Here is a 14,126-nt window from a genome sequence, read left to right on the forward strand (position 1 = left end):
CTCCAATCTCAGAGAGCGGATAGTAGGCAGACGTCCCCATGATCTTCCTAGAAAAGGTTCTTCTTGCTGAGGTCAAGTTCCATGATGCCAGTCTATGTTTGTCCTGTTCATCTTTATATCCCCAGCACCTAACACAGTGCTCGGCACAGTTAGACTCTCAATAAACATGTCTAGTTTTAAAGAAAACACACAACTGTCAGGTAGGCATCTATGAGCCACAGCAATCTCAGCTGAAAATGAGAAGTGTATTCATTCATTCATTCATTCATGCACAACTCTATACCAGACACTGTTCAGGGTACAGATTCCTCCCACATGAAACATAAAAATCTCTGCCCTTATGGAGCTTACATTTTAGAGATGGGAGTCAGACAATAAAGAAGTTAAATAAGAAAAAAAAAAAAATGTTGGCAAAGGGCTAACAAATCCCTTTTCTCTTCTGCTTAAGAATCTGACCTTCGGTTAACTTTCTAGCTCTGTTCCCTGGAAACCTCACAAAGGTAAAATGCCAATTATGTTGTTGTTAGTTGCCATCAAGTTGATTCCGACTCACAATGACCCCATGTGTACAGAGTAGAACTGCTCCACAGGGTTTTCAAGCTGTAACCCCTTGGAAGCAGATCACCAAGCCTGTCTTCTGAAGCACCTCTGGGTAGGTTTGAACTGCCAACCTTTCGACTTGTAGTCCAGTGCTTCACCATTTGCACCACCCAGGGACTCCATCAATTATGTTACTAGTCAACATTCCTTTATTATTATTTTTTAACTGTGGTGAGATAAACACAACAGAACATTCACCAATTCAAACAATTTCTACATGCATAATTCAATGATATGGATTACATTCTTTATCCTGTGGAACCATTCTCCCTATCCCCTTCCAAATTATTCCATCACCATTAACATAAACTCAATGCCCCCTAAGCAAAAACTCCCCCTTTCCTCTTCCTTCCCACCCCTGGTAACCACTAATAATCTTTGGTCTCTACATATTTGCTTATTTCATATAAGTGAGATCATCCAGTATCTGTCCTTCTGCAACTCTCTTATTTCACTCAGCATGATGTTTTCAAGGTTCATCCACGCTGTGGCATGCATCAGGACTTCGTTTCTCTTTATAGCTGGGTAATACTGCATTGTAAGTATATATCACATTTTGTTTATCCATTCAGCTGCTGATGGAAAGGCAACATTTCTTAGATAAAATTATCGCTGTTGATTGCTTCCATCTAGACTAGGAAGAACTATATCTGACAAGGACATCATAGTTTTGGGCTTTCTTGAGTGCAATGACTCTTAACAATCAAGTATAGCCCTTGAGGGCCCTGAACACTTAGGGCATAAGACTTTTATGCCAGGGCAGATATCACCTACTCAATGTGAGTCTTATTCCCTAGCACCTGAGATGTCACCTTGGGGTGGGGGGTTTGGGGGCAAAGAGAATAGCTCCTGGATGGCAGTAAGGACTGGTGAGAAGAATATGCACATGAAGGAATGACCCCAGACAGCATCCTGCTGGCAGTCTGTGATTCTGTTCTACATCCTTCTAAACAGATGAGTGCCAAGTGTGGCCTATGAAAGTCTTGTGAGTCGAAATGTTTAACTGAACCTAAGAAGACTCCTGGTAAATGTTGTTCATGGTGTATTTGATACTGGTTAAAGATTAAGGAGAAAAATTAAGCAGAGAAAAAGGATGGGCTGGTTGGACAAAATGCCTCTGAGGATAAACAATAATGACACCTTTCCCACCCCACCCTACCTGGCCTTTACTAGTTAGCTCCTATTCAACTATTTATCTTCAAGGTTTCTGCTCAGTCACTTTTTCAGGAAAACCTCCCCTAACCACCAAATCTAGGTCAATTTATTTTTCAAAAGTACTTTTAGAAATGGGTCCCTTTCTTCCCGAGCACTGTCTCAGCGTGTAGTTTTACATCCAGGCCTATCATGATCTGATTTCTCTCTGAAAGTAGGGAGTACGTCTGGCTGCTTACCATTTTATCCCTAGTACCTGAAGAATGCCAGCACCGAGCAGAAACTGAACAGATAATATAGAATAACTGAATGTCGTAACATATAATCTGAAACCAAAGACAGGCAGGCAGTATTCCTCATACCTCACTGTATGGTTCCGCTGTGTGTTTTATTCACACTTCTCACATCCAGTGCATGACCCAAGAGTTGGTCTGCAAATGCCACCACCTGAGTAAGGTCTTATATCAGCAATTCCCAGGGGATCAATCTCCAACTATATCATGAGGTACCATCTCTTTTTAGGAGGATCAGCAAGGTAAAAGACTAACATTAATACATAGCACTGTCTCCGTCCCCTTTCCTAAGGCTGAGCCTACTTGTAATTATTTGTTTTGTGTCTTCATTTCTTGCTGGACTGGAAATGCCACAGGGCAGGGACTGGGTCATTTGCTGTTGTGACCTAGGTTCCTAGCACATAAATATTTGATGGGTGAATAAATAAGTGAATGAATAAACAAACAAAGCATCTCCCCCTCCTCTTCTGCCCCAATTAAAACAGAAAATCATACTCTTGATAAATCCAATGTGAAGAACTAGAACAAACTCCTATACCAGTTCATCTTCAAGAGAATTCTAACTACTAAATGGTGGCTAAAGGAACTGTAGCTTGCAAAATCACATGGAGAGGGGTTTTGTGAATGCAACGAAGCTAACAATTAGTTCACTCACACCCCCATCCACCTTTGAAAGCCTAAAATTACCACCCCGTTCTTCTGCTGTAGCCAAGGACATACCAGCAGGGATACATCTATCTTGTTAACTGCTGATAAAGCTTTCAGAAGGCACAGGATTCTAATGTTCACTTGGTGCTAGCATTTACAAAGTACAGTGAAAGCAATTATCTGTCCCCGTAATTCATTCCCCATAATCAGTCGCTGAAAAGAGTGGTTTTGGAGTTCCATACTTAAAACTGACAAACATTCCTTTGTTTCCATATTGAAGTTTTAATGGCATTAAAGGATGAGCCAGACCTAGCTCACATTTTTAAAAAAAGAGAAGATTTGAGTTAATGCCTTTTATTACACAAATTAATTAAATCATGGATAAAAATTACTTTGGGGGAGTTAAAATTAATTTTACTATCTAGATTGGTTATAGAAAGTCCTTATTTTTGAAGTATAAAGTATTACCTCAAGCTAGCTGCTCAAGTCTCCACTTTCAAGAAGAGGGTGTCGTCAACACAAACAAGGGGCAAGAGAACTGATCTGGGTGTTGGAAGAAGGAAGCACAGGTCCCAGTTCCGCCACCAGCCAGTTGTGTGACCTTGAATAAATCATGTTACCTTGTTTACTGACTGTTTCCCTCAACCAAAATGCAAACTCCATAAAGGTAGTGATTGGGTCTGACCTGTTCACAGCTACATCCCCAGGGATTGACACTAGTAAGTAACCTAGAAAGGTTCTTAAGAAATATCTATTGAATGATTATTGAACGTGATTTCTCTAGGTCTGATTCCTCATTTATAAAGTTCAGTGATTGAAACAAACGTACTCTAACTGTCATTTGAGTTTCAGGATTTTCAGATTCTATACACCACTATCAGTTGAATTACAGGTAGTCTCCAACTTTACGTCGGGCATATCATTTACGTCCTCCTCTATCATTTGCTTCTCGCCCTCCCCAGTCTAGCTTATGCCCTTACCATCCAACCAAAGGTCTTTTCAAGATCACAAATGACTTCCATGTTATCTAATCCAATGTTCACGCTTTCGTCCTCTTCTTTATTAACATCTCAGCAACTTTCAACGCGGGTGATCACTTCCTCCTTTCAAGCACATTTTCCCCTTTTGGTTTTCATGAGGATACACATTCCTGGTTTCTCTCTGACCCCTGACAGCTCCTCTGCTGGCTCCTACTCCTCTACTCAATTTCTATCTCTTGCAGGTCTCTTGAGCTGGGTCCTGGGTTGTCTTCTCTTCTCTGTCCCTCACTGAATTCACCCAGTCCCAGGGATTTAAATATAAGCAACATGCTGAAACTCCCAATTTATAACTCGAACCCAAACATTCTCTCTGTGCTCAAGTATCTTACCTAGTTGAAATTTACACTTAGGAATCTCACAAGCATCGCAAATATAACATACCCAAAGACAAACTTTTGATGTCCCCTCTCCAAATCTGATCCTTCCCTTGCTCCCACCTCATCCAACCAATTGCTCAACACTGAAACTGGGGACTTATCCTTGATTCTTCCATTTCCCTTACCACTACCCCAAATCCAATGCATCAGGTAGTCCTAACTATCTAATACATATCTCAAAACCATTCAATTCTCTTGGTCTCTACTACCACTGTCAACTCTGAAAAGGGCGTCTAATGTCTTGCCCCCTGTCTTAGTCATCTAGTGCTGCTATAACAGAAATACCACAAGTGGATGGCTTTAACAAAGAGAAATTTATTTCTTCACAGTAAAGCAGACTAAAAGTCCAAATTCAGGGCGTCAGCTCCAGGGAAAGGCTTTCTCTCTGTCTTGGCCTTCTCATCAATGATCCCCCTGACTAGGAGCTTCTCCGCGCAAGTACCCCGGGTCCAAAGGACACGCTCTGCTCCTGGCACTGCTTTCTTGATGGCATGAGGTCCCCCAGTCTCTCTGCTCACTCTGTCTTTTATATCTCAAGAGACTGCCTCAGGACACAATCCAATCTTGTAGACTGAGTCCTGCCTTACTAACACAACTGCCACCCATCCTCCCTCATTAACATCATAGAGGCAGGATTTACAACATATAGGAAAATCACAAAGTACCAGGAATCATGGTCCAGCCAAACTGACAATTCAATCCATGACACCCACCTATCACTTCCCTTTCTTCTGGTGACTTTAGACAGCCACCACTGTATGCCACCATAGTAGATCTGCCTTCTTCAGGGTAAGCCAAACCAAGAGTGTCATGACTCTCTCCCTTCTTATGCTCCAGCCACGCTAGACTCCTCTCAGATTCTTGAACACATCAAGCTCTTTGCTGGGTCAGGATCTTTGCATATGCTGGGCCCTCTGCTTGGAATGCACTTTCTCCTGCTCTTGGTATGGTCAGTGCCTTGTCATCCTTCAGGTCTTGGTTTTAATGTCATTCCTCAGGGAGGCCTGCCCTGACCACCCTATCTAAGCAGGTGTCCCCCCACTTCCAGTTATTTGCTTTCACTGCATCCTAGCAGTTATCATAATTGGTAACTATATACATTGGTTTACTTGTTAACTATCTGTCTCCTTTACTAGACTGTATCGTCCCAGAGAGCCTGCACTATGTCTCTATATTTGCCAATGTATACTAGCCCTGAGCCCAGTATTTGGCACATAGCAGAACGCAATAAATACTTGCTAGAAAACTGACGGAACCTACTGCATGCCTGGCCCTGTGCTGAGAAATCCTCTGATTTCTACATAAATCCTCACTCTAGTCTCCTCATACCGTGAAGAACACACAACACTGTGTACAGTTCTAACTCCATATTCCTACCAACTACTTGGAACGTCCGTCCCCCTAGCTCTCCCCAATCTGTTTACGTCTGCACCATTGCAGGCTCAGTTCTCCACAGCTCTACGCCCCTTTCCAATCCACATACCCGTTCCAGCACGGTAGCTCTCCTCGTTGCTCCTGTGGCAACTTGGACTTCCCCTGTCACTTTCACCAAGCTATCTTAAAATTGCTCATTTTAATTCTTAATTCCCCATGAGACTGTAAGCTCTATGAAGACAGGGACTTCATCTATCCTCTTCACCACTAAATCCCCAGAGCCTAACATACCGTCTGCCACCTAATAGGTGTGCAATGAGTTCTTGTTAAATGACCTTAGTGACTGAATGAAAAAATGGGCCTGGAAACTTCAGTTTATTTAAAGTGGCTGAGAACCCCCCAGACTATGGCCATTAGTAACCCTTCTGACTTGGATCTGAAGCCACTCCCAGAGATCACCTTTCAGCCAAATAACAGACTGGCCTGTAAAATAAACAATAACACCCATGACGACAGTGCTCCTTAGAACAATCAACTACATAAGACCAAAAGGGCAACATTTGCCCAAAAGCAAAGATGAGAAGGCAGGAAGCGGCAGGAAAACCGGATGAATGGAAACGGGGAACTCAAGGTAGAAATGGGGAGAGTGCTGACACATTGTGGGGATTGCAACCAAAGTCACGGAACACTTTGTATATAAATTATTGAATGGGAAACTAATTTGCTTTGTAAACTTTCACCTAATGCACAATAAAAATAAAAGTGGCTGGGCTTTCTTTTATTGTTTTCTCTACTCTTATACTACTGCATTGTAACCTGTATTAAAGTTACTTATGTTCATGTCTTACCCTTTTTCCTGTTCTCCTACTACTTTCCAGAGAGCAAGGCCCATTCCTTTTTAATCTCTGAATCGCCTGAAGAGCATCATGTTCAGAAAGCAGATACTTATTAAATGCTTACTGAAAGCGTGTCTGAATTTGTCATGTTTCCTGTATTGGACTCGCAATGTGAAAAAGGAGAGTGCAGTGTAAAAGGTAAACATTTCTTACCACTGCAAGATGGAAGACCACCTGAGTGCTAGAATGCAAAGGCAAAGGCCAAGTTATTCCACTGCCTGAGGAGACCAGTGTTGGGAGCAAAGCCCCCTCAGTCCTGGTCCGCAGCCTCCCCATGATCACCTTATGTGGGCTGGGGGTGCCTGTCTGTTGCCGCTGCTGTCTCTGAGACAGTAAACCCAGGCAGTACCCTACTCAGCAGCCCATGGACACTACATGGGCCTCAAGGTCCCTTTTCTGCCTTCTAATTCTAGGTTATATTGAGCAGGGCTGAACAGTAGCAAAGGTCAACAAGGTTACTAAAGAGGTTTAAAACTTTTGAAAGCCTATACATAGTGGCGATTAATGATCTACTTGTTTGACTATATGAACAGAACTCTAAAAACTCCCTCCACCATTAAATGGGGAGGAGGTAGTCTCTTTAACAAATGGTGCTGGCAAAACTGGATATTCATTTGCAGAAAAATGAAACAGGATCCATACCTCACACCATACACAAAAACTAACTCAAAATGGATCAAACACCTAAATGTTAAACCTAAAACCATAGAGTTCATGGAAGAAAACACAGGGACATAACATAACTAACAATGCACAAACAGCAGAAGATAAACTAGATAACTGGGACCTCCTAAAAATTAAATACTTATGGTCTTCAAAAGACTTCACCAAAAGAGTTTAAAAAAGAACCTACAGACTGGGAAAAAAAATTTTGGCAGTGACATATCTGATAAGGTTCTAAATTCTAACATTTATACAAACTTCGACATCTCAACAACAAAAAGACAAATAATCTAATTAAAAAATGGGCAAAAGACAGGAACAGACACTTCACCAAAGAAGACATTCAGGCGGCTAACAAACACAGGAAGAGATGCTCATGATCATTAGCCATTAGAGATGCAAATCAAAACTACAAGGAGATATCATCTCATCCAAACAATAATGGCACTGATCAAAAAAACAGAAAACAATAAATGCTAGCGAGGTCCTGCTGGTGTGACTGTAAAATGGTACAACCATTATGGAAAATGATATGGCGCTTCCTTAAAAACCTAGAAACAGAAATACCATATGATCCAGCAATCCCACTCCTAGGTAAATACCCTAGAGAAATAAAAGCTGTGACACGAATAGACATATGCACACTCATGTTCAGTGCAGCACTATTCACAATAGCAAAAAGAGAGAAACAACTAAGTGTTCATCAACAGATGAATGGACAAATTGTAGCACATACATACAATCGAATACTTCGCAATGATAAACCATAATGCTGAAACATCTCACAACACAGATGAATCTGGAGGACATTATGCTGAGTGAAATAAGTCAACCACAAAAGGACAAATATCATATGAGATCACTATTATAAAAAGTCAAGAACAGGTTTACAAATAGAAAGAAACATTTTTTGATGGTTACCAGGGATAGGAGGGAGAAGGAGGGAGAATCACTAACTAAATAGTAAACCAAAAAAAAGCCAAACCTGTTGCCATTGAGCTGATTCTGACTCACAGTGACCCTATAGGACAGGGTAGAACTGCCCCATAGCATTTCCAAGGAGCACCTGGTGGATTTGAACTGCTGACCTTTTGGTTAGCAGCCATAGCTCTTAACCACTATGCCATCAAGGTTTCCAACCAGCTAGTAGACATGTGTTAATTCTGGCGAACGGAAAGGCAACACACAATATGGGGGAAATGAGTACAATGTGACTAAGGCAAAGCAAGACACTGAAAAGTGTGCAAGAATAAAGGGGCAACTATGGTAAATACTTTCACCATACTTATTCAATCTGTATGCTGAGCAAATAATCAGAGAAGCTGGACTATATGAAGAAGAACACGGCATCAGGATTGGAGGAAGACTTGAAGGGTAAGGATCATAGTCTCGGGGGACATATAGGTCAACTGGCATCACATAGTTCATAAAGATACTGCTCTACATCCTAGTTTGGTGAGTAGCATCTGGGGTCTTAAAAGCTTGCGTGTGGCCATCTAAAATACAGCTATTGGTGTCTTCCTGTCTAGAGCAAAGCAGAGTGAAGAAAATCAAACACTTAAGAAAGCAGTTAGTCCAGAGGACTAATGGCCCACATGAACCACAGCCTCCTCCAGCATGAACAAGAAAAAGCAGACAGTGCCTGGCTACCACTAGCGACTGCTCTGATCAGAAAGACAATAGAAGGTTCAGGTTAGAATGGGTGAAAAATGTAGAACAAAATTCAAATTCATAAAAAAGACCAGACCTACTGGTCTGATAGAGACTGGAAGAACCCCCGAGACTACTGTCCTAAGACACTCTTCTAACTTGGAACCTGGAGGCCATCTTTCAGCCAAATAATAGACTGGCCTGTAAAATAAACATTAACATCTGTGAGGAATGTGTTCCTCAGAACAATCAACTATACAGAGACCAAAGGGCAACATTTGCCCAAAAGCAAAGATGAGAAGGAAGGGAGAGGCAGGAAAACTGGATGAATGGAAACTGGGAACTGAGGGTTGAAATGGAGAGCGTGTTGACACATTGTGGGGACTGCAACCAATTTCACAGAACACTTTGTGTATAAATTACTGAGTGGGAAACTAATTGGCCCTGTAAACTTGTAAACTTTCACCTAAAATACAATAAATAAATAAATAAAATGGCTGAGTTTTCTTTACTCTTTTATACTACTGTATTGTAACCTGTATTGAAGTTCCTTATGTTCATGTCTTACCTTTTTTCCTTTTCTCCTACTACCTTCCAGAATGCAAGGCCCCTTTCTTTTTAATCTTTGAATCGAATTATTGAATGGAAAACTAATTTGCTGTATAAACTTTCACCTAAAGCACAATACAATGTTCAAAAAAATAAAAATTCCTTCCATAACACTTTATTCTTAGCTTGCCTGTAAGTACACCAGGGGAGCCCAAAGTCTGAACCATACCTGCCTCACTTGCTACTTTCTCTGGGCCAGGGCCTTCCAAGCAGAACTCAGTGATGCACAGTAGAAAATGACAATCCAACAGTCATATCTCCCAGGTGCTGACGGCCATTTGCCTACTCACTTCAATTTTATCCCTGAAATAAAACCAATTCAGAGCCAAGAAAAACACACAACACAATCCATTTTGCTCACCCAGAACATCTGACATGGCTGACAAGAAGCAAAGTTACTTGAAATGCCTTTGCTACCTTTGTTTACGAGACGATAAAATATTCCTAAAACAACACATGATAAATAACTGGCATTCCAAAGCCATGCTTCTCTGGAAATTTGGCTGCAACGACTCAGGTGGAAAGCAAGATTTCCCTTCTCCTCAGCAGGAACCGCGGGATGAGGTCATTTCTCTGCCGCTGGCTGTGCTCCCAATGACTGAATACCCCAACACTACTGCAGTCAAACCAGTCAGCCCCATCTCCCGTCCCTGAAAAACCAACCTCCGTGATTGGTTATCAGATGTTATCCACGCTAACTGTTATCCATCTTGAAATGAGTTCACTTAAACCAGCAGCTGGTTAGATAAGCAGTCACTGTCAATAAAAGCCCTTCCTCACAAATCCCAGCGGTTCAAGACTCAACAATCAAATAAGTGATGCCTACTTCTCCACCAGCTTCCAATTCAAAGGTATCTGACCTGAGTGTGGCCCCACTTTCACTGGTAAGTCAACCAGGAATCATCTTCACTGGGAATCACAATTTACCACTTGCTGTTTGCCTGATACTTTGAGAAGGGCTTCCCTGTGCAGTTTCTTATTTGATCTTTACCGCACTCTGTGAGGCAAGTGGCCTTAGCCCTATTTTACAGATAAAGAAACTGAGGCTCCCAGAGGAGACAGGCTGGTCGCAAGTCCTCTGGCTGGAATGTCCTCACTGCCCTTCATGTGAGCTCCTGCGAGGCAATTCCCAGAGCCCTCAGAGGCAGCAGTCCTGGCCCTCTGAGCATAAAGCGCTCTGATTTCACCCAATGTGTAGATTTAACAGGTTTTTTCATGCTTAGCAGGCTTGCTGCTGCCACCCAGAGGGAGGAGAGAAATAGATGTGGGTACATTCCAGGTTAGATCATGCCCAGGGAATCACAGGGCTAGGGCGGGGATGTTACAGATGTGGGCTACAGCCAGTGATTCACTCCCTCCAACGAAGAAAGGTGTGGGGCGGGAGGAGGAGAGAGAGGAAGAGACGGAAAAGGGAGAGAAATGGAAGGGGGCTGGAAGGAAGGAGCTAGAGAAGGAGATGGGGGAGAGGGGAGGAAGAAAAGGGGAAAGAGAGGTAAAGAAGGCGGAGGAGAGGGAAGGGAGGAGGAAGAAGGTAAGAGGATAGGGAGAGAGAGGGAAAGGAGGGGTGGGAGAGGGAAGAAGGGGGAGAGAAGGGAGAGAAGAAGAAATAGATGTTTGGTAACATCACGTAGATGAGCCATGAGGAAAAGTTTGATGAGAAAACACCAAACCAGCAGAAGCTGGGAACCATCACCTGGCAACGCCTCATCCTGGGAGGCCAAATGCTCCCTCACAGAGAGCTGGGGGTATGGACAAGGCGTCCAGTCAAGCCCCTCCACACAGAGCTCCAGCCTTTCCCCTGTAAGGACATGACGGGAAAAGGACTGAAGTCAGAAACCTAGAATTCAGGTCATTGTGTGACCTGGAGGAAGTCATGTCAGCTCTCTGAGCTTAGACTGTCCTGTAAAATAGGGGCCATACGATTTATACTGCCAACTGCGCAGGGCGGCTGTGGAGATGAAAGAGATAATGCTGTGACCGTCACGGAAGAGGAAGAAAAAGTGCTTGGTAAACATAAAAGCATCATTCGGATCTAAGGGATGAGGAGGGGCCCAGGAACTGGTGCTGGGGTTGGGTTCTTTCTGAAAGAGATGCCCAAGTTAACGAGTTTGGCAGTTACCCCTGGAAAAGATAAGAGAGTTATAAAATAATAATAATATTAATTACTGTAATTCAGTAAATCCTTGGGGATTTGGGACAGCCAAAGAGCTGAGTATATATTTAAGTACATTTCTAAAGGAAAAGATGCGCTTTATTAATTTCCATCTCTTCCTACCACTGAAAATTGGTCAAACTTTGTCCGTTAGATCCCTCCAGATACATATAAGAAAACTGCAGAAAAACAAAAGACAAGTGAAGGAATAAATACACCAGAAGATGGAACTATGGGATAGGAGCCACCTCTGTCCCCACCTGTTCCACAGAGATACTGGCTGTAAGTGTCCACTCACAAATGACTTCTGTCATGTGATATATCCAAAACCACCCACTGGTTTCTCTCCTTTCATCCACGTTTTCTGGTCTCCAAACCAGCAATCACCTCTACCTATCCAAAAGTAATCTCTTGCTACCACTGCATAATCCCAGCCTTTAGTACACTCTAGCTAGCAGGGACCCTCTAATACCATCACTGGGGTATTTAGAGCCCAGACAGGAGAGCGAGAGGACAAGAAGAGAGGAGGAAAGGCTTCAAAGTTAAGTAGTCCTTTAAGGCTACATCAGTGGGCATTTCCATGAACGTGGGTTATAATAAAATGGGAAATGAGTCAGTAAGCAATCCACAGCATGTAACCCATCATCTAGCACAAAGCTCTCATCATTATTTTTGTTGTTGGATTCCAGTGGGTGGCCAACGTTTCAGGGGAGAAGGCCAGGCCCCAGCAGCGTTGCTTCCTTCTCCTCAATGAACAGGTTTCAAAGATGAAAATAAGTAATCCAGCCCACCCTTGCCAAGCTCATACAAGACATTTTCACTATTATGTATTGGTCTGGCACCTCAGGGAGTTCCAAGGGAATGAACGCCTATCTCTGGACTTCCACATCAACCACATATGCTCACTGGTTAGAGGGAGGACAGCATGGTCAGGCACTCCTCTGTAACAACTATTATTTACTGTGAGAAGGGAGAAGAAACAGATCACTAGCAAAACAGTCTACATTCCTGCCCTTCCCTCTCTGTTTACAACAGCAAAGAAAATGGGATTTAAATCTCAGCTTACAGGACATGCATCATTGCTCAGATGATCTCAGTCAGAGGCAGATGAGATCAAAAGAGAGTATCTTTGTGCCAAAACTACCAAGCCGTTCCAAACCTTGGGGTGTTTACTGCAGCCTTCGTGGGGTATGCCAATCTGGCAGCCTTTGCTGGGTTGCCTTTGGAACAAAGCAGGCTTTCACCCACAAACAGTTTAATAGGACTTGAAAAATAAGCACTTACTCTGAACAAATGGAAAATGGATGCATGTGGCTCTGGGCCACCAGGCAGATGAAATCCCACTTCCATGAGCTATGCCCCAAGGTTTGAAGCTCTTAAAAATGAAGAGGGAAATGAACAACTTTGTTCATTTTCCAAAGGCTGGGACCCGTGTCCCTTCTGCCTTTCAAAGCACTCTTTGACTATTCTAGAAGGAGGGGAACAGGCCTCCAAAGGAACGAGATACCTACTGTTGGTCGTCATGCACATCTATCCTGCAGCACAATGTCAAAACAAGGGACAACTGAGGAGACTTGGAACAGAATCATCGCATTTCTCACAAGAGCAACACAACCAGGAAAACAAACATCAAATGCATTAGAGAGCTATCCCTTACACTCAGGTTTTTAAGACTTTCTTAAACCCTTTCCAAAGGCAACTCAAATAGAAAGTGTTCTCATGTGGCATTATAGCCACGCTTACTTTCAGGAACACTGTCTGAGATTTGGTGAATCCAATTCTCTGAAATGATCAGCCACAGAAAGGGAGATAGCCTTGTGTGCCAGAGTTTCCAATTCATGAAACTGAGGCAGGACCACCGTCATGGAGAAAGGGCATCACTAAAGCTCAGCTCCCATCAACTCCACACCACCTTGTCTTGGGCCTCCATACTTGTGACTCATGTTCACTGAGACACCCTCCTCTTTCCCCTCCTCCCATCTCCAAGTCTCCAGGTGGACAAGAGACAAAAAGGGCCTATGCTCATTCTTTGAAAAAAAATTTTCAATTCATATTTAAAATTGTTTGATATTATAATAACTAGAGACAGCATTATAAGGCTTTCTACTTTCCTTCTTTAGAAAGTGGATTAAAAAATAAAGAAAGCTTACCCATTTTTGAAATAGAGGACATGGGCTCTCTGAAGTCCTGTTTCTAGGAAAAAACCTAGTTCTTGATCGTGGGGAGCAGGGCCAGGCTTAGGACTTCTGTTCTGAATATTAGAAAGTATTACCTAGAAGGGGAGAAAATTGGAAAACTAATCAAATGCACATCCACGCCCACGCCCTTCAGACCCTATCTCTAAATGTACCACAAAACTTGAAAAATCAACTTCCTAATGCAAACATCAGTGCGTAGGCACAGGTGCAAGTATTAGAAAAGTAGACAGTGGCTCCAATTAGACAGAGAGCTACCAAGAGACCCAGGGGCACACATGGCCCTCCTGGCACCACAGCTGAGGAAGGAAGGGTGCTGATGGGTAGACGGTGCCAGGAAAAGCACTAGAGGTGGGGTGGCTCTGCTGACTGCCAGGATATCGACAGAGAGGCTGAGGGACACAGAATCAGGTCCCAGCAAAGGACAGACATAGTCATCGCCCATCAATGGCCGAGGTCACTGACAGGTGGGCTGTA

At 43.0% G+C, this 14,126-nt stretch overlaps 1 protein-coding gene across 1 annotated transcript in view; it reads right to left on the bottom strand.

Moving 5' to 3' along the window:
- Positions 1–14,126, bottom strand: part of TTC7B (tetratricopeptide repeat domain 7B) — a 271,431-nt gene that overhangs the window by 186,658 nt on the left and 70,647 nt on the right. The window contains exon 4 of the mRNA XM_023731656.1: positions 13,605–13,726. Coding sequence (XP_023587424.1) covers positions 13,605–13,726 — 122 coding nt within the window. The remainder of the gene's footprint in view (positions 1–13,604; positions 13,727–14,126) is intronic.

The sequence above is a fragment of the Trichechus manatus genome, unplaced genomic scaffold, assembly GCF_000243295.1.
Source record: "Trichechus manatus latirostris isolate Lorelei unplaced genomic scaffold, TriManLat1.0 scaffold00045, whole genome shotgun sequence".
NCBI classification, from domain to species: Eukaryota; Metazoa; Chordata; class Mammalia; order Sirenia; family Trichechidae; genus Trichechus; species Trichechus manatus.